The following is a 21817-nucleotide window of genomic DNA, read 5'->3' on the forward strand; positions in this document are numbered from 1 at the left end:
ATGCTCTGTTCTGTTGAGAAATTGTATCAAAGCAACAACTGAATCACGGAGTATTTAGAACAAGTAAATTGACTTAAGTGATGCATTTTTTTTCCCTCTCTAAAAGGTGTCTAAATGTAGGGAGTGTGTCTACGATGACGTTATTGAAACAGATGATTAGTGCAGCTTTTGTCGTGACTGTTTATCATCCCACATTCATACACTTAACATTGACTCAAATCACCATTAATCTTACTGCCCTCCCCCACAACAAGTATTTTCATTTTCTTTTAATTGTCTGTACATATTGGAACATAGTGAACACAGAACTTTTGTTTTTACATTATATTCTGTCACAGGCATTTTTCTAGGTTATTCTAGGTTACTCTCTTGCAGGCTTTCTGTCCATTTTCGGAAATTTTTTGATTGCGATAAAATATACATAACATGGTATTTTCCATTTGAACCACTTTTAAGGATGCCATTTAGTTAAATACATTGACATTGTGGTTCGAACCATTGCCAGACCTCCTCTTGCAAAACTGAAACTCTGTGCCCACTAAACAGCTTCTCATTCCTCCCTACCCCCAGCCACTGGCAACCACCATCCTACTTCCTGTCTCTCTGAATTGGACTCCTAAGGGTTCCTCGTGTACTTGGACTCGTGCGGTACTTTCTTGAGACTGTCCTGTTTCACGTAGCCTAACGTCCTCATGACTCATCTACGTTGCAGCATGAGTCAGTTTCCTTCCTTTTTAAGGCTGAATAATATTCCATTATACATGTATACCTCATTTTGTGTGCATTTTATTTATCCATTCATCTTCCTTAGTGGCTCTTCTCAGTAACGGTGCTGGAACATGGGTATATAGTCATCTGTTGGAGTTCCTGATTTCAGTGCTTTGGGGCATATACACAGGGGTGGAATTGCTGGGCCACAGGAAAATTTCATGTCTGATGTTTTAAGGAACTGCTCTGCTGTTTTCCACAAGGCTGCACGATTTTACATCCCCTCCTGCAGTGCCCAAGTGTTCCCATTTGTCCACATCCTCATTAACACTTTCATTTTCTTTCCTTCCTCTCATCACAGCCATCCAAATGGACGTAAGGTGGCATTTCATTATGGTTCTGATTTGCATTTCTCCAGGGATCAGTGATATTGAGCATCTTTTCATGTGCTTTTGGACCGTTTGTATATCTTCTTTGGAGAAATGTCTTTTAATTAGGTTATCTTTGATTGTTATTGAGTCATAGGAGTTACTTATATAGTCTGGATATTAACCCCTTACCAGATAATTTGCAAATATTTTCTCCCATTCTGTGGGTTGCAATTGCCTTTTTACTGTAAATCATGTCTTTCATGGACAGGTTTTATTTTGATACAGTCCAGTTTTTACTTTTTATTTTTATTTATTTATTTTTACTTTTGCTGCCTGTGCCTTTGGTGTCCTATCCAAGAAATCATTTCCAGATCCAGTGTCATGAAGCTTTCCCCCTATGTGGACAGTTTTTTAGGTTTTCTCTGTCCCAGATAATGCTACAGTGAGTGGCTTCCTGCACTTAGCTTTTTTCTTCTGTTGGCACTGTTTACTTTCAGAGAAAAATGAAGTACTGACAGTACTGACAGTTTTGTCCCATTTAGAGCACATAGAGACACGAGACAGAGCACAGGATATCACTTGTCTTGTTAGCAAAAGTTTTGTTTCTGAAGGCAAGGACAGTGATATCTATGCAAGCATTCAGTACCTTAATTGCTCCTATAATGCTCTGGAACTGTGATTTTTTTTTTTTTTTTTTTTAAGGGGTGGGGAAGAAGAGGGAGGAAGGGCAGAAGCAGAGGGAGAGAGAATCTTAAGCAGGCTCCACACCCATCGTGGAGCCCGGCAAGGGGCCTGATCTCCTGACCTGAGCTAAAATCAAGAGTCAGACTTAACCAATGTGCCAGCCAGGCACCCTAAGGACCCGTGCTTTTTAAAAACATCATGGGTCACGTGAGCAGCCTGGGTCACAGAAAAGGCATAGCCCCTTAAAGAGCAGCATGGAGTGAATTTATGATTATTTCTTTGATCCTCAATCTGGGATCTCGGGGCTGCTGCAAAAGGTGAGGTTGATTGCCATGGTTGATTAGCTTCAGGTGGCCCTGGATCAACTTGTTAATGCACAAAGTCCAATCTCCCTGCACATATGAAGGGGAGAAAAGTCCTTTTGGGGAATCCTTCTAAGAACTCAACATCATATAAATACAGAACATTTTCACAAATATCAGAAGTTTAAAAAATTCCAGCCACTTGCCATTGTGTTAGGTTAAAATCCCATTTGAAAAAGCATATTCTCTTAGGGCCTGACTGATAATAATTATGCCCATTTATTAAAGGAAAAAATGCTCCTTTGAAAATCAAGTGCATATATTATCTTCTGCTGTATTTCAGGAGTTTTCATTATCCCGGGTTTTAATATCCTAGAAAAATGTGCTTTAAACTTTGGCTGTGTTCGTGAGGAAAAGATCATCAGTTGCTCCTCGGTATTTGCAACAGGGTTTCTGCCTTTGGGAGACTCCATATACAGAGAGAAAAATCTAGAGCCGTTTTATTTCTACTGGTGGTTCATTTTCAAAAAGCAAACAATGGCAATGACCATAATAAGACTTCTCATCAAAAAGGATTCCAGGGGCCCCGGGGTGGCTCAGTAGGTTAAGTATCTGCCTTAGGCTCAGGTCATGATCCCAGGGTGCTAGGATCAAGTCCCATATTGGAGCTCCCTACTCCGTGGGGAGCCTGCTTCTCCCTCTCTCTCTGCTCCCTGCTCCTCCTCTCTCTTTCTCTTTCTCTTTCCAAAAGACCTCTTTTGCAGAGGATTTTTGATTTGTGTTTGCTTTTTAACTTTTTGTTTTGAAAATATCCTATATCTTCTTAAGTACATAAAAATCATTAATTGCCATGGTCAGCCATGCCTTTGGTCAGCCAGCCTTAGGCATTAAGTCATGGCCAATCGTGTTTTATCTGTACTTGTGCTCACTTTTAATACTCTTACCTTAATTTGTATTCGAGGCAAGTCCCAGTCATCATTTCATCTGTAAATATTTTTGTAAACCTCTCTAAAAAATAGTTTTGAAAATGTAGCCATACTTAATAAATTAATAATTCATTGATCTAATCAAATGCCTTCAGTGATTATTTATCTGAATTTTTTTCGCTTTAATTTTTTTCTTTTTCACAAGGAAAAACTTACATATAGTGAAGAATGTATATGTGGGTAAACACCGCATATAACTACTTAAGCCCAGATAAAGTTATAGGATATTTCCAGCATTCCAGCATCTTCCCTTGAGCTCCTCCTCAGTGAGTAATTCCGCCCTCTGATGACAGAGGGCGGAACAGTAGTTTTGAACTTCATATCAATGGAATCCTATAATCTTGTGTCTGGCTTTTTTCACTCAACATTATCTATGAAATTGATTCATGTTATTATATTTAGCAGGAGTTTGTTAGCTGGGAACTATTCTGTTTCATTGAATGAATATACTACAATTATTTGTTCCACTTTGAGGCTGCTGTGAATAGTACTATTACCATGCCATACATACCTTTTTTTTTTTTTTAAAGATTTTATTTATTCATCTGACAGAGAGAGATCACAAGTAGGCAGAGAGGCAGTTAGAGAGAGAGAGAGGAGGAAGCAGGCTCCCTGCTGAGCAGAGAGCCTGATGCGGGACTCGATCCCAGGACCCTGGGATCATGACCTGAGCTGAAGGCAGCGGCTTAACCCACTGAGCCACCCAGGCGCCCCCCCCTTTTTAAAAAATTTCTATTGTTTTTTTTAAAAATCACTTTTATTTATATTTATTTATTTATTTATTTATTATAAACATATAATATATTTTTATCCCCAGTGGTACAGGTCTGTGAATCCCCCGGTTTACACACTTAACAGCACTCACCAAAGCACATAGCCTCCCCAATGTCCATAACCCCACCCCCCTTTTCCCAACCCCCTCTCCCCCCAGCAACCCTCAGTTTGTTTTGTGAAATTAAGAGTCACTTTTGGTTTGTCTCCCTCCCAATCCCATCTTGTTTCATTTATTCTTCTCCTACCCCATTAAGCCCCCATGTTGCATCACCACTTCCTCATATCAGGGAGATCATATGATAGTTGTCTTTCTTCGCTTGACTTATTTCACTAAGCATGATACGCTCTAGTTCCATCTACGTTGTCGCAAAAGGCAAGATTTCATTTCTTTTGATGGCTGCATAGTATTCCATTGTGTATATATACCACATCTTCTTAATCCATTCATCTGTTGATGGACATCTAGGTTCTTTCCATAGTTTGGCTATTGTGGACATTGCTGCTATAAACATTCGGGTACCATGCCATACATATCTTTTGCGGGCATAGTAATAATTCAATTCTGGGGTGTGTGTGTGTGTGTGTGTGTGTGTACACACGTACATACATGTGTACATATATGTATTTACATGTACACATATATACATGTGTGTATGTGTATATATACATATGTATATGATACATATATCGAGCAGCGAAGTTACTAGATCACAGGTCGGCATGTGTTTTAGCTTTAGTAGATACTGCTAAACAGTGTATGAGAGTTCCAGTTGCTCCACATTCTCATTAACACTTGGTAGTGTTAGTCCTTGCAAGTATGGCCAGTCTGATGAGAGCATGGTAGAATCTCATTGTGATTTTAATTTGTATTTCCCTGATAACCAGTGCTCTTCGGCACTTTCTAATATGCTTATTGACTTTAAGATATCCTCTTTTGTGAAGGGCCTAGTAAAGACTTTTGCTGTTCTTAGTGGTGGTGTGGTTTTTTACTGATTCGTGGGAATTCTTTATATATTCTGAGGATGAGCTTTTTGTTGGATAAATATATTTAACTGTCTTCTCCTACTCTGTGACTTGTCTTTTTTAATCTCTGAGTGAATGCAATTCTTAATTTTAATTAAGTTTTGATATTAGGTCTTCAGCTTTATCATTATTCTTCAAATTTGGTTTGGCCATTGCAGATTTTTAGATTCAACTTTTTAATACACACAGCAGGTACAAGACACATGTACACAGCATAAACACACACCAGGGATTTTGCTTTAGCTTGCATTGAAGTTATAGTTCAGTTTAAGAGAAATTAACATTGTAGCAATGTTGAATTCCAACCCATATGAACTGTATATCTCTGTATTGAGATTAGTGGTTCTCAGGCAGGGTCGATTTGCTCCCAGAGGACGTTTGGCAAAGTCTGGAGACATTCTTGTTGTCACATTTATGGTGGAAGAGTGGCTGTGTGTTACTGGCATCTTGTAGACCAAGAATAGGGATCCCGCCCAACATCCTACAACTCCTAGGACAGCCCCCACAAGAAAAAATTACCTGACCCAAAATGTTAAAAAACCCTAATTAGGGCGCCTGGGTGGCTCAGTGGGTTAAGTCTCTGTCTTTGGCGAAGGTTGTGATCCCAGGGTCCTGGGATTGAGCCCCGCATCGCATCGGGTTCTCTGCTCAGCAGGGAGCCTGCTCCCTCGCGCTCCCCACCCCCCCCCCCGCCTCTCTGCCTACCTGTGACCTCTCTCTGTCAAATAAATAAATCAAATCTTAAAAAAAGATTTACCAAAAAAAAAAGACACCCCCCCCAAAAAAAAACAACAACAACACTGGTTTAGGTCTTTATTATTATTATTTATTTTTTATTTTTTTTTAGTAATGTTTTGAGTTTTCAGTGTGGCAGTACTATACATCTCTGTTAGTTTTATCCTTAGATTCTTAGTGACTTGATGCTATTTTGATTTTTGTTTCCTATTTGAATTGGGGTGTGTGTGTGTGTGTGTGTGTTTATTTGATGTGTCTCTGTCTTTAATTGTGGTATTCTATACCTTTTATTTTGGAGAGTCCCTTTCCATTTCTTCCCTCTCCTTATGTACTTTTTTATTGTCATTGAGGAAACTAGGATTTTTGTCCTGTAGAGTTTTCCACAGCTTGGCTATTGCTGATCCTATCAGCGTGGTGCTGTTTAATATGTTCCCTTGTCTCTACAGTCATTGCCCAGGTCCATTACTTCATTAGGAGCTGCAAAATGAAACACTGATTCTATCTTTTGCTTTTCATTTATTACCCAGGATATTTTTGTAAAAAGACTGCCCTCCCACCCAGCTAATTCATTAGTCTGAGTCCCTAGAGAAAAAACAGGGTACATGCTTGTTTGTTCTCTTATTTTTTTAAAAAAGATTTTATTTATTTAATTTGACAGAGAGAGATCACAAGTAGGCAGAGCAGCAGGCAGAGAGGGAGGGAGAAGCAGGCTCCCGGCTGAGCAGACAGGCCGACATGGGGCTTGATCCCAGGATCCAGAGATCATGACCTGAGCCGAAGGCAGAGGCTTAACCCACGGAGCCACCCAGGAGCCCCTGTTCTCTTCTTTTAAATCCCTTTCCAAAACAATGAGTTCGTTCCTTAGGATCTTCCATAAACAACCAGAGGGGTTTTGTTGTTTTGTTTTTCATTAAAAGTACCATTATGGACTTACCGTTTATTCATATTTGATGTTTCAATCCATTGCTGTTTTTACCTTCATTAGGAATTAAATTGTCCCATGTTTGCATAGTGGGAACCTCTTCAAGATGCTTATATAGCTTTTAAGTTTCCTTGCTTTCTGCTATAATAAGCTATTCCAGGCTCTTCCTGAACATTTCTTATCCCTGCCCTGGAATCAGTCATTTCTTCAAGGAGCCACGGGCTCTTTTTCTGAATGTATTTAGAGAAGGTACTAAGCATTCTCAGTGCTACTGGTGGTGTTATTTCTAGGCTTCTTCAGTAGACAGGAAATAAGTATTTTTTAAAGATGAGTTCCTAGCCTAGGCTATAAGATTTTTAATTAACTTCATTCTTTTTCCTGTGCACAAAGCCCTGAGTCCCAACAAACACTGACATACCTCCATGTTACTTTATCACAAACTACAGCCCCAGCAGCCTTAGAAGGACAATACCAAGTTGACTGGTGAGGATATGATTATTGAAAACAATTTTTTTTTTTTTGCCATCTTCTGAGGTCTGTTTTTAAGGGTATTTCATAATAAAAATGCACTGTTAGTCTATTGTGTTCTAACATCACTTGGAATAATTCTGTGTGGTTATTTTACCAACTGAATTTGCATTAATTTTACTTTTTAGGGGTTGTGTTATTAAAATGATATGCAATATTTACATGGTTTCAGTGTTTAATCTATAGAGAAGCCTTGTTTCTGTCCTTGTTTCTTCTTCCCTATTCCTTTTCTCACCTTGTGGGTATCCATTTTTTAAAAATTATAGGTTATTCCACCATTGTTTTTCAATATTAGCAAATATGTATATGTTTTTATACTTATATCCTCCCTTCTTTTAAATAAGGGGGTTTTTTACCGGGTGGTCTATTTCACTTGTCCTCACCTCTGTTCTTGCAGATTTCCTGGTATTTAGGAAGGTTTGTGTTCTGGTTCTAATGCTTACCTTTATACTCAGTCTTTACATAATATCCTCACTCCCTTCCAGTTTGGGTCCTTGGTAATTGGTTCCCAGTGTGAGCATATTGTGATGAGCGAGGAGCCTCTTCCTTCTGCTTCCTTAGCTCTAGTTTTAAAGTAATGAGACTTTTACTCTTAGGGAACATTTCCAAATCCCCCGAGTGAGTGAGTTTTATGTAGAAACACATCTCTGGGCCAAAGTGACCAAGATGAGGTAAATTAATGGAGCTTGAGAAAAGTCAAGTGAACCTTGTTAAAGTCCTAAAACGACAGGTCTTGTGCAGCCTGGGGGGTGGGGGGGGGGTTGTGCGTGTTTAGTGGTCTGCTTATTGCGCTGGGTACAAGGTCTGATGTCCTAGATGCTGCGAGGTTTGTGGAAACTTTGCATCAGGGAGGAGAGAGCATTCCCATGGGGCTGGCTTTCCCCCTGCAATGGTATGTGAAGTACGGAGGACCAGGCTAGTGTACCATGAATAATTAATAGCCTTGGCTCTCAGAAACCTAATTTTAGTCCAGAGCAAGGAACTTTCATCTTTCGGGCGTCAAGGTGGCTAACGTGTTGGCAAGGAAAGGGGAGGCACTGGAGCCTATGATTAGACGTGTTTGTTCCTGAAAGGCAGGGGTCTCTGCCTTCCATTCCTTCACTGGTTCGTACTTGTTGGAAGCCTGTTGTGTGTAAGGCTTGATAAGGGTTAAGAGGCAGAAAATAATGTTTTAGAGGGGACGCTCATAAGCAAACCAAAATAGGTTGGGAGCCTGTAATGGTATGTCCACGCAGAGCCACGGGCTGGGAGAATTGCCATCTGCTCTGCCTCGTGGTAGAGCGGTGGCAGGTGTGGCTCCGGGCTCCAGATGTGCTGCTCGAGCTGGGTTTAGGGATGTGAAGGCTGGTGGGGGATTCTTCACGAATGAGTTGACCTTCCTACAATTTTTCTTGTTGGTTTAGGATCCTCTTAGGTGGGGGTAAACAAATTGTTGTTCATTGTAGAATTTGAGTGAGTACTAAATAGATGGGGGGGGGAATGTAGCAGAACCTAGATATTCCAAATAAATCGGGTTCCTTGCTGCCCTTCCTCTTTCTCCTACCTTCCTCCCTCTCCTTGCTTCCTCCACTCACTCCCCGCAGAAGAGGAAAATAGGTATACATACTGTTTGACTCAGTAAAGCTATCTCTAGCAATCTATCCCAAGAATATATTGGACTTGCCTGAAAATACATAGGTACAAGACGTTCATCTGATACACGCATTGGCTATACGCGTGTACGTATACACACACACACACACACACACACCGATGCTCATGCTCCCCACCCCCCACCCCCAAACACACATTCTCTTTGGACACAAACTAAATTTCCTGTAGGGGATTAACTAAATGCATTGTTCTCTCCTTTTTTTAGAATGACCATATGTTATCTTACATAATTAAAAAAATCAGCAAAGTTATTTTACTTCAAGAAGGCAGTTACCACTTGTTTTCTCTTCTGGTGAAATGTACAGACATTTGGATTTTGCACTGGTTGTGATTTGAAGTGGAAAGTTTATACTCCTTTATTCGTTGAATTAGTATTAGTTTGATTTAGTTTCTCTTTGGCTTACATATGTAATTGTATGACTATTACAGTGGTGGAGTGTCTGACTCGAAGGAGGCGTTCTTCTTTTTTTCTTTTCTTTTTCTTTTTTTGGTGGGCAGCAAAGCAAGGTTTATTGAGTGGTAACAGAGTGATAATACAAAGCTCCTGAGGAGGGAGAGGACCCAAGAGTGTTACCCTAGGGAGGCATTCTTAAAGTTCTGATGGAATGAGTGAACTTTCAAGGTTGGCTCCATGGTTTAAACAACAACAACAACAACAAAAAACCTTTGATCTATTTTAAAAATGATATTTTATGTGTGTAAAGTTTCAAACATGTTTTGCATTTTTAAAAAAGATTTTATTCATTTATTTGACAGATCACAAGTAGGCAGAGAGGCAGGCGGAGAGAGAGGAGGAAGCAGGCTCCCTGCTAAGCAGGGAGCCCTATGCGGGGCTTGATCCCAGAACCCTGGGATCATGACCTCAGCTGAAGGCAGAGGCTTTAACCCAGTGAGCCACCCAGGTGCCCCATGTTTTGCATTTTTTAAAATGAATATCGATCATCTTCGTTGGCCACATGTTTGCAGATGTCAGGTTGGTTTACTAAAGCAGTCTCTGTTATAATTTGATTTTCTTGTTTGCCTTGCTTTGAAGAATCAGGCAGTTCTATTTTAGCAGACAGATCTGTGAACCTCCTTGCCTCCAACTTTTTCTTAGGATAATTTTTTTTTTTTTTTTAATTGAGACAAGTCGGGTGAGAAGAGGGTAGGGGCAGAGGGGGAGGGAGAGAGCCTCAAGCAGGTTCCACTCCCAGCGTGGAGCCTGGCATGGGATTTGATCTCACAACCCTGAGATCGTGACCTGAACTGAAATCAGTAGTCAGGCACTTAACTGACTGAGCCACCCAGGAGCCCCTTTCTTAGGATAATTGAATCAGCTTTAAGACTTTGCTTATCCGTCCAATTATTAGGAATATATAGTAATCCTAATATATCAAATATTTATTTTAGTATACATTAAAAATAATTTTATTTTGTTTTCTTAACAGAAATCATAGCCCGTTAATGAGTTTTGGAGCCAGCTTCGTCAGTTTTTTGGTAAGTTGGTATGGGAAGAGCTATTGGCATGAAGGAAACAAGTATATAAAGTATGTCTTAAAGTTACTAGCTGTATAGATAACAGATCTTTTATTTTTTTAAATTTTTTAAATATTTATTTAATTTATTTTAGAGAGCAGGCATATGCACAGGGTAGGGGGTGCAGGGCAGAGGGAGAGGGGGAGAGAGAATCTCAGGCAGACCCCACTGAATGCAGAGCATGATAAGGGGCTCAATTTCATGACCCTGAGATCATGACCTGTGTCGAAATCCAGAGTCAGATGCTTAACTGTGACTGAGCCATCCAGGTGCCCCTATAGATACAGATCTTTTTAGCATTTAAAAGTCTGATAAAGTTTTGCCTATTAGCCAGCATCTATGAGATATTCTCTTTCCCTTTATTTAAAAAATTAAATGCTTATACCTTCCAGAGTATTCTGTTTTTCCCCATAAAAAATTTTTTTTCAAATAAAAATCAAATTGCAAAGATCCTTCCAAAAAATTGCATTAGGGATTAAAAAACAAAAAAGGTCAGACTTTGGATACTAAAGGCTTGCTTTAAAATTACATTGAATAAATGTGGACTGGGAAGCAAGTTAAATTAGCAGAGTTGAACCTTATTAGTTACTATTACATTTTTAAATATTAGTATTTAGGAATTGAAGGAATAGGTTGCAGTTAGGTGTTTGAAGAAAATTTGGCAATGTAGAAAGTTGGGTGCTTTTTTCCCAGAAGTATGTATACTATAACACAAACCACTTTCAAATACATAATTTAAAAAGAAGCTATTGGGGGTGCCTGGGTGGCTCAGTGGAGTAAGCCGCTGCCTTTGGCTCAGGTCATGATCTCAGGGTCCTGGAATCGAGCCCCGCATCAGGCTCTCTGCTCAACAGGGCACCTGCTTCTCCCTTCTCTCTCTCTGCCTGACTCTCTGCCTGCTTGTGATCTCTCTCTCTCTCTCTCTCTCTGTCAAATAAATAAATAAATAAAATCTTAAACAACAAAAAAAGAAACTATCATAGAATGGTATAATAGCAAATGTGTATGTGTGTAACATATTTATAATCAGTATGTGTAGAAACCGAGTAAAGTAAAATAGAGAAAGCATTAAAATAATTTCAGATCTAGGAAGATCTCTGCAGACTGGTGTGTCCTGTGCCTGTTCTCGGTGCCCTACTGCAGGCATCAGGCCAGTTTCTGGTGACATGGGTTTTCATTCAGGCTGTTTATTTCCTCCTCTTGCCAGGGAATACAACACAAATTTTTAAGGCGCATTTACAATAAAACATAGCATCCGACTTTAAGGACAGTGGTACCCTGGGAATCACATGAGGACCCACCTCACTACAAAGGCAGGGAGGGAGATGCAGCCAAAGGCTTGGCTGGGAGGAGGAAGGTGGGGAAGAGAGGTTGTAGCAGGTCTGCGGTCTGATTGGAAAGAAAGTGTGGCAGGGGGCTTGGGCAAAGGTGGCTGTGGTCTGGTTTCGCTATAAGGGGATAGTATACTGGAGTCCTACCAAGGAGGCCTAGAACGCCAAGGGGGGGAGAGGGCTCGCTGAATGGGTAGGGCACAGTAGAGTGCTAGCTACCATGAGCTCATTAGGTCCTTCCAAGAACCAAGTGTCTGGTCTCTGCCCCTAAAACCCATTCATAACCTCAGAAACCTCTGTGTCACTGGTGAAAGGAGCAGGTTTTCAGCAGAGAAGGGATTGTCTCTACCCAGTCAGATGTGGCCTGGAAAAACCCACCAGTGGGATTTTTCATTATGGACAGTATAATATGAGTTCCAAGTAAAGGAAGTAAAGGAACCCATTTGGATTGCTGTCCCTGAAAAGACTGACACTTTTTAAGGCAAACCTAGTCGCTGATATTTCATTAGCATGTCTTGACAGGGTAATGTGTGGGGTCTATGTGTGGGGAGAATGAACTTTTCAGTGAGACATCAATAAAAACTGAACGAAGTGGACCGATCAGAAATTACACAGGGCTTTGGTTACTGTGTTCAGTAACAACGAAAAAGATCCTAGAACGGTAACTGTGAGAATGTTTACTACCATATATTTTTTCATGTAGGTGTGATAGAGGTATATTATTTCATATTGAGATTATAGTTCTTGGAAATGATTGGGGTAGGCTGTAACATCCTAATTCTTTTATTTGCAACAAATATAATTTGAATTTTGGGGGGCGGTCCTCGTTTGGGATTTTGTATTAAATCGCCTCAATTTCCAGAGAATGACTCATTCATTCATTCTTTCCTTATTTCTTTCTTGGAAGAACGCCATGATGACATTTGAGGAGGAAAAAATGCAGTTGGCGTGTGATGACTTAAAGACAACAGAGAAGCTCTGTGAAAGCGAGGAGGCTGGAGTAATTGAAACCATCAAGAATAAAATTAAGAAAAATGTAAGTTCTGTCCTTAGGCTGTGAACGGGGTGCCGCTGACGTCCGGCATTGCTCTTTTACTTGGTTTCTGAAATTTCGGATATGACTGAAAGCACTACGTGCTTCTTACAGCTTTTGATTATGTAAAATATATGTTTTTTGAACAATAGGACCCACCTCCACCTGCCGTGTCAGTCTTTAAAGTCATTCAGTGCATTAATTCTTTTGCTATTTTAAGATTATCTTCTTCCATAATGGGCCACATGCTAAGAGCGTTTGTAGTAAGGCTTTCGTGCGAATGTATAATTCAAGTATGTTGCATTTTGGCATTATTGAAAAATTCAGCTATTTACCTAATTTTTCCCCTAATAACAGCAACAACACTGTAATTCACTTTTTCTGATTTCGCTTTCACCTTTCAGTGCGGCAGTCTAGTCTTTGGGGAGGCATCCTCTTTACCCTCTGGTGTTTCTGGAGGGCCCAGGGGTCTCCCCTGTGTTACCTGTTGAACTGACAAACCCGTCTTTGGGTTATAGTCCTCCAAAGCTGCCCATCTTCGTTCATGTCCAGGTTGCTTCACCTCTGCTCTTAGGGATGGGGTCCACCACGAGGAAGCCTCTGACAGGCGAGAGTACCATCTCCTGACGCCGCAGAAGGACCAGAGCTTTCCTTGCTGGCTCCTTCTGCAAACCCCGCATCTGATCAGTGACCGAGTCCTGTCGCTCTCTTTCTAAAGTGCCTCCGGAGTTCATCCACGTCTCTCTCCACCCCTGCCATGTCCTTAGGTCAGCCACCATCCCCATTTGCCGGCAACAAACCTCACTGGCCTCAAATTCATTCCCCGTAATACAGTCTCTAAAATGTAAATAGTTGCTGGCTTCGTTTTCGGTGTCCTTACCCCATTCCATTGCTCCTTGCCAAACTCCTTACTGTGACTGACGTGGCACTTCCTTTCCCTCTTCCTAGACTATTCTCCTCCCTCTGGACCTGGTTCCTCCTCCTTGAGTTCTTCCTAGATCATTTTCTCTAAGGACTCTTGCCCGATCCCCGGAGCCATGTTGAGCAGGTTTCCTGCTTGTCCCTGTAATACTCAGTACTCGACCCTTCCGAGCACTTACTACATTACATGGTAACGAGGTCAGCGTCCCCTCATTAGACTCTAAGTTATTTATATGTGTGTCTTCTGATTCTAATTCCATGTCTAACCACGTATGTTAGGGATTAACATTGATAATGGGTCTTTGCAGTTGAAAAAAGCATTTTCACATACAATACCTCATTAGCCCTTCCACCAACCCCACACAGTAGATGTTACTACAAAGAACAGGGAGCATCAATAGACTGACATTTGCCTAAGCAAAGTAATGAGTTCTAGGACTATACTTGCAACAATAGTGACCAGAATAGATTATGCTAATGTAGAAAAAAGGAAAACAGTTCATTCTTTTGTGTCTACTATATATGCTATTGTCGTATTTGTAAAGATCCTAGCATTTCTTCTACTACTGTGAAAGCCGATGAAAAGTATTTGGTGTATCTTGTTCAGGTTCACTTTGCATTGAGAATGCAGTATTCTATTTGGGGATAAGTTTTTTTCACTTACCAACATTTTTCACTTACCAACAAAGGACCAACATTTTATAAAAAGTCTGGGTTTTTTTTTTGTTTTATGTTTTGCTTCTTTCATAGAGGTAGTCATCTTAGAGGTATAGCCTAAATTCTGAGTTCAGTTTGTGGTTCATTCAAACCTATTTTCTCCTTAACTAAAATGTAATCAGATTTCGACCCTCATATCTCAGTTGTGTGCACTGAAGTTATGACCTGCCCTGTTCATCCTACATGAATGAAGGTAGATGGCTGCAGAGTGGCTTTTTGAGGTATCTGTTTTGGGGAATATGTTTTCTACCTTTAGTGGTTTTTATTTTGGATAAGTAAGAACTCGTTTCAAAGAAGGCAAACACCTGAACTTTTGTGTTGACTTTCCTGGCGTCCACCAACTTAATTGTTCTTGCTTAGAATATTTGTCTTTGAGTTGCAGTATTTTTTGTTTTTGTTACAATGTTCTTCATCGTATGGTTAACGAAACAGAGCCAGATCTCATGGGAATATGGTATAAATCTGGTCTTGGCTTTCCATGCCCTGCTTCACAGTTCCTATGTGAAATTATTTTGCATAGTAAAGTAACGGGGATTTGGATGGAGTCCTGTTCTTGTGTGTGATTTGTCAGCATGTACTTTCTTTCCACCCAACAGGTTGACGTCCGAAAATCTGCCCCCTCTATGGTTGATCGGCTTCAGAGGCAAATAATCATTGCCGACTGTCAGGTCTATCTGGCTGTGCTCTCGTTTGTGAAACAAGAATTGTCAGGTATGTCAAAGCATTATTAATTTTTTTTAACTATTTTTTTTAAGATTTTATTTGTTTGACAGAGACCACGAGAGAGGGTACACCAGCAGGGTGAGTGGGAGAGGGAGAAATAGGTCTCCCGCTGAACAGGGAGCCCAATGCGGAGCTGTAGCCCAGCACCTGGGATTGTGACCTGAGATGAAGGCAGATGCGTTATGACTGAGCCACCCAGGCATCCCCAAAGCATTATTTTGAATCACTTTCAAAATTCAGTGGACACAAGAAGTAATCCTACCCCGTCCTCCCCCGCCCCATTATTACAGTGCCTTGTATTTTAGCCTTTGAAAATATGTGGCACATCTTTGAGGCATGATACTGAGTTTTACTTAGCAAATTTGAAATCACGAGTTCCTAATGTGTGTTTAGGGGAGTGGTTTTAGACTTGAATCCGTGTTTCATCCTCTTGTCTCAAGATAATTCTGTCATAGTTAGAGAAATTGCTGGTGCCAGATAGATAGATCTTGCTTTTCCTTCATGAGAATCAAGTTGTGAATAATCTTTAAAGTGAAATATAACTGGTTTAAGTTAAAATTTTCAGGAAGTTGTTAATTGAGGGCCTGAGTGGGTACCAGGTATTTCCTAAAATACTTGAATGACCTACATTTGAACAACCTCGAGTAAGGGCTATGAACGAATGTCTTAGTTTGTCCCAAGACCATTGTTTTCCAGGATTCTGTAGCTTTGATATCTTGAGAGCTGTAGACTCAAATTGAGTCTTTGACAGCTTCTGGAAGACTCTTAACACAGACACCAAGTCTTCAGCTTATGTGAGTATCAGTCTGATCCTGCCAGGAGAAATTTGCTGCTTTGGCAGATAGGATTTACTTGGAAAAAAATGAAAATTCCGAAAGGAAATAAGCTAAAACTCACAACCACAAAAGCATTTCCTTCCAAACCTTAAATGAAGCAGGGTCTGTTGCAGCTGAGTTGTAAAGTACACTATTCTCTTTCGACTGCCAGTCACCGATTTTTCCTCTCCCTTCTCCTGTCTCTTTCCTCCGGCTCATTCTTGAGGATGCTTTTTTTCTGTTTGGCTCAAGTCAGAAATGGAACTTAACTTTTATTTTGACCTCCAAGATTTGGACTAGCTAGAATTTATCCTTCTTTTAAAATATGTTGGCCTTTTGCTTTGGTTCTGCTGTTCTATGTTTTTCTCTCTAATCCTCCTCTTGGGACTTGCCTGATACTTACATGGTTGAAGGCTCATAGCTCATGTGAAATTTCTGGGATACATCAGTACAAAATCCCCCACTTGAAGCCCTCCATTCATATCTATATTAAAAGCAGCAGAGCTGTTCAACTTCTCAGGTCAAGATAGGAGCTCTGGCATTTTCTGTGATCTTGTACTTCCTTTTTCTGACACTCAAGAAGGACTTTTTAGAGGAGCTAATTTTAGCCATTAGGAGAAAATACCTATCTAGAGAGAAGGATAAATCCAGTGTAGTATAATGTTTGGGGTAAAGGGCATCTGGGAATTCTTTGTGTTAATCTTATAACTCTTTTGTTAGTCTGGAAGTGTATAAAATTTCCAAAAGTTAATATATCCCTTATTGGCTGATTCATGGGTCTGTTTGACAAATAATTAATGAATACATATAATATGCTGATAAACCCTGTGCTACGTGAGCAGCACAGGCGATGCTCCTTGCCCTCATGAAACCGAGATATCGATTCATGCTGTTTATTTCTAAAGTCATTATCCTGGTTAAAAATTACTGAGCATTGTTACAGAAAACTTGGAAAATAGAGAAGGGTGAAAAAGAAAGCAAGTCATGTCTTACCACTTGGAGAAATCACTCTTTAATGTTCTGTGTTTCTCCATACTTCTTTTATAAAATGGAATCTATAGTGCTTTGTACCCAACTTTTCCCTCTTAGATTGTATTTTACATATTTCCCTTAGATTGTATTTTACATGTTTACATATTTCCCTGTTACTCAGTTTCAAACTATTAAATAGTAACAGTAGTTTTTCATATGAATGTACCATGATTTATTTAACCAATTACTTTTGGGCATTGAGGTGTTCTTTGCTTTGCCTTTTTTTTTTTCTTTTCTGGTTATTAGGTCAATGTATTTTTATATTTTATTAATAAACTGTATTTCTTTCATAAATTGCCTTTGTCTTTTCCCATTCTCCTTGTAGGTTGATATTAATCAATTATTTAATCCCATTTATCACCGATTTTGAACAGTCCTCTTTGTTTTTCCTAAAACCATATAATTTATTGAACAGATATTGATATTGAAATGAAATTCTGACAGACATAAATGGACACAGTGGTCATTTGTTTTATGAATATCTCCTTATTTGTTTCAAACAAACAACCAAAAATGTTCTTCAATAGCCTTTTAGAAGCCCACAGGGTTATTAAACTATAAAAAACTTACTTTGTTGGAATCCATTTTTTTTTTTTAAAGCTTTTATTTATTCGTTTGAGAGGGAGCCTGAGTCAAGTAGCAAAAGGAGAGGGAGAAGGGAGAAGCAGGCTCCCCACTGAGCAGAGAGCCTGAGGCCTGGCTTGATCCCAGGACTCTGAGATCATGATCTGAGCTGAAGGCAGAGGCTTTAACTCACTGAGCCACCCAGGCACTCCTCTTAGAAAACTTTTTTGATGGATAATTTTCTTGCAGAAAAACTGCCTTCTTGGAGATGTTTGTTATAGTGCCCCTCCCCCACCTCGAGTGGGTGGTGCTGGAGTGGGGGCGGGGTGTGTGCACACTCATCTGAGCTCCAAGTAGGGATGAATCTGTGAATTTTTAAAAGCTTCATACTTTAAAAGAACTCTTGTGTTTTCTCCCGTTTGAACTTCTTTGTAATGGATTATCCCATCATCTCTCTTCATTTTATATACTACTTTATAAATACCTTTTTTTTTTTTTAAAGATTTTATTTATTTATTTGACAGAGAGAAATCACAAGTAGATGGAGAGGCAGGCAGAGAGAGAGAGAGAGAGGGAAGCAGGCTCCCTGCTGAGCAGAGAGCCCCAATGCAGGGCTCAATCCCAGGACCTGGGATCAGGACCCTGGGATCATGACCTGAGCTGAAGGCAGAGGCTTTAACTCCCTGAGCCACCCAGGCGCCCCTACTTTATAAATACCTTTTTAATGGACTCTGTTATCCAGGGCTGCTTGTCTGTTTTTTTCCCCCCAATGAGCAGATATTCATTACTTTCAAAACACAAAGAAGCTATTTTTAAAACCTGTTTTATGGCACTTGCCACCTTATTTTGTTTCCTTTCCTTCCTTTTATTTATTTATTTTAAAGATTTTATTTATTTATTTGACAGAGAGCGATCATAAGTAGGCAGAGGGGCAGGCAGAGAGAGAGGAGGAAGCAGGCTCCCTGCTGAGCAGAGAGCCTGCCAAGAGCCTCCATCCCAGGACCTTGACATCATGACCTGAGCCAAGGGCAGTGGCTTAACCCACCGAGCCACCCAGGCACCCCCTTTCCTTCCTTTTAGACTTGAGGATAGGCCCTATGTTGTACTCACCTCTGTATTCTTGGCATAACAGAGGCTTGATAAATTTTCCTCAGCTAAGTTTGCTTTCTTTCACAGGTGAGGCAGTTGAGGCTGCGTGACTTCCATGAAGCTTAGTTGATAGACCTTGTTAGTGAGGACAGAGCCCGGGCCTGAGCCCTGGGTGTCCTGTTTCATACCTGAATTCCTAGTGTCCTCACCATTTTCCCGTCACCTTAGCCTGATTCCATGGGCCTCCGCCTTCCCAGAGGCCCAGAAACCCAGCCGTGCTCACTCGTATCCTAGCCCCTGGCATGGGGGGCAGCCTACTGTTGAGTCCCCTGCTTCTCCAGACCCCATTCTCTGTGTTGCCGTGGGAGCCATCTTCCTAAAACTCGTAAGACCTGTGCTTTAAACACTTGGCTCTTCTACATCTCCTGCAGGGAAAGTTTGAATTCCTTCCTCAGGTGGCCTGTACGAACTTGCCTGCTCTCCCCGCCCGCCTGCTTGCCTTCTCAGCAGCTGGCTAAGCCGAGCTCCTGGTGCTTCCCTGAATGCCCTGTGCTGCCCCCTGCCTTTGTGCGTGTTGCCCTCTCAGTGTGGAAGGTCCTCAGACCCTTTATGGTTCTCTTGCCTCTCCAGGGACGTCCCAGGCCAGCTTCCTTCCAGCCTTCTTTCCTCACTTCGTCATCTGCCCTTTGCTCTCCTATGTGACTTCTGTGCCCATTCAGAGAGTTCGTGACAAAGCAGTACAAAATTTGGGGCACGTGTCTGTCCACAGTATTTGACTGAAATCTTGAGGGCGGCAGCGATGTCTGCCTGCTTTTTTCCCCATGCTTACAGAGCCCCTGCTTTGCCCCCCGCACTGTGGGGTGATGGGTGCCAGGGCTCTAGAGAGGAGTGAGATGCAGCTCTTGCCCTGAGGGGACATCTGGCTTGGTAGGGGAGAGAGGAGCGTGTCCGTTCTAATTCAGGGGATACTCTACCCACCAGATGTGTAAGTCAGTCACAGATCAGGTGCACAGGCCGTGAGCAGCTGGGAAACAGCCTAGGGCACATCGAGCAAGATCCCGAGCCTGGTGATAAGAACGGAAGTCCCTTTTCCCTCTCTATGTCCTTGGCACCCGCTGTGCTGTTCCCTCATACACACGGTGGGGGTGTCATGTGTGAACTGAAGGGACGAAAGAAGGGTGAGGCCATTCAGGAAGAAGCGGGGCACCGCTGAACCCCAAGAAGAGTTGAGCTTGGAAAAGTGAGTCTTTTAGAAGTATTTTGGAAGTGAAAACAAAACCATTTTTCTCCCAAAGTCTGTTCCGTGGGTTACAAAAAAGGTAAGCCTGAACTAATCTTTCATTGGAGGGTTAAACAGCCTCATGTAGAAGTGAACCGACAGAATGCTCTGGTAGGGGTCCTACCAGATACGATCCCATGCTGAAAAATCTCTAAGATGAAACCCAACATCCATTAGTAGGACTTGGTATTTTCACTTTCTAGACAATTCTTGCCCCTTCCTGGGAAGGACTCCCACTGCCTGCCTCCCGCTGCCCCCACGCCACCCTGCCCTTAATGGGGACCAACTTTCCTCTCCCCCTACACCCAGCTGACCAAGGCTGGTCCGAATAGGGGAAGGCAAATGGTCTGTGGTTTTCTGCTGTGTGTGTCTTCCCTTCAGAGGCACCGAGAGCAGTGCTTGAATGATTTATATTTGACCTTTTGGAGGAGCCATAGGGAGGGCTGTGCAGGATGTGGGGCTCTTCAATACGGTTTCTCTGTCTTTTGGGAAAATGTGTGCTATAGCTTCAGGGTGGCTGGGGCTCCCTCCAGCGGGAACTGCATTGCGGTCTCCGTGGAGCGTGTGGCCGGCTCTGCCGGCTCCTCACTGGGCCTTTGTTCTCTAGACTTGGCCTGGCTGTGCCCACATGTTTTGGTTCCTGCATTTGGAAGTAGGGAAATAGGGTGAGGGTCCTAGGGAAGCTGTTTCTCTGCCAGAAGCTCAGAGAGTAGCAAAGACCAGATTTGCCTTTACATCTTTCTCATTAACTTTGTCTTGCACAGATTCTAGTCTTTGACTTGGTCAAAACTTTGGGTTTTAAAGGTGTTAAAACTCGTTACTACATATTTTAATATATGCTTTTAAACATGGATGCCTAAACTCCTGTCTTAGGTAGGAAATGAAAGACCTGTTGGATTATGTTTTATTTTGTAAAAACAGGGTTTTTCCCATTGTCATTTTTTTTGTTGTTGCTGTTGACCGAGTCTGTACAGTTGGCACTGATGGGTTTTCACATTTTTTTCCATTCCTACCATCCTCTGCTATGACTCTTCACCTGAGATATGGATTACTACAGTGTGTTTTCCTAACACGGGTGGTCTCCTCACCCCCAGTCCTAGAAGTAGCCTGCTGCTTCTGTGCAGGCCCTTAGTGGGGCATCAGGGGGCCCCCATAACCTAAGCATACCATCCCTGTCCCCTTTGGTCTCTGTGTCTCCTGTTTGACTCTGGCTCTGAACGGCTTGCCCACCTGCTCCTTCAGACTCCCACACTCGTGTTCCTCGCTCCTGGAACGCTACCTTTCCCTGGATGGAAGCTCTTCTTCCTGAATGAAGCCACAGCAGCCCAGAAATGCAGGAGAAAATAGAATTAACCATTTTTCTTAAGATTTCCAGTTAGGCTTCGGGGGAGGAAGGAGTGAAGTTTTCTACTGAAATCCTGCAATACTTATTCTGCAGTAATTCATTTATATATTTATTACATAGAAAAATTTAGTGACAAAAGGAAATAAGGAACAACTCACCCATCATGTCAACATGATTTGTTTTCATTTTTCTCCATATGACCCCAGTGGGGCACATAAACTAGCACATAGAGCTATATATAGCCTTATGTTATGCACTTTTTTTTCATTTGTTCTATTTTTCAGTTTTATTGTAGGCATTCGAAGGGCTGAGATTATGTCTTCTGGTTCTCTTGTATCCCTTGGTTGCCAGGCAAGGTGCTAGGCGCATAATAGGAACACAATAGCTAATGAACAGTTTTAGGGTTTTGCACATTTTTGTTTTTTCATTTTTTAAATCTGTAGTCCGTGTTTTCCTTTTTATTAGATCCCAGTTGGTTTTGTGTTGCTTTTTTCTTTTTTTGTTTTTCCATTCAACCTTGTGCTTTTTGGGCCCTGAGTATCCTGTTTGTGGGTGTACAAGATCAACCAGAGTGCTTTGTTAGTCTGTAGGTTTCAGGGTTTTCTCCGAGCTTTCATTTTCTCGCAGTACTTCCATTTAGAAGGGGAAGAGTCATTGTGCCTCTGATAGGCGGGATCTGTATCTTACTTCCCTTTGATTCTCCTAGAACTGTGCCTGAAATGTAATATTTGTTCAGTAAGTATTTTTATTACATTGGAGTGCTTGGG

The 21817-nt window shown here is 41.4% G+C and overlaps 1 protein-coding gene across 3 annotated transcripts in view; it reads left to right on the top strand.

The window, feature by feature from the left end:
* Positions 1-21817, top strand: part of TTC39C (tetratricopeptide repeat domain 39C) — a 103505-nt gene that overhangs the window by 34997 nt on the left and 46691 nt on the right. For 2 of the 3 annotated variants that reach the window (XM_045065467.1, XM_004742846.2), the window contains exons 2-4: positions 10114-10162; positions 12440-12568; positions 14800-14914. In XM_045065467.1, the coding sequence (XP_044921402.1) occupies positions 10114-10162; positions 12440-12568; positions 14800-14914 (293 nt within the window). The remainder of the gene's footprint in view (positions 1-10113; positions 10163-12439; positions 12569-14799; positions 14915-21817) is intronic. The other variant, XM_045065466.1, reaches the window with a different exon arrangement.

Source organism: Mustela putorius, unplaced genomic scaffold (genome assembly GCF_011764305.1).
Source record: "Mustela putorius furo isolate JIRA1106 unplaced genomic scaffold, ASM1176430v1.1 tig00003858_pilon_pilon_pilon, whole genome shotgun sequence".
Lineage (NCBI taxonomy): Eukaryota > Metazoa > Chordata > Mammalia > Carnivora > Mustelidae > Mustela > Mustela putorius.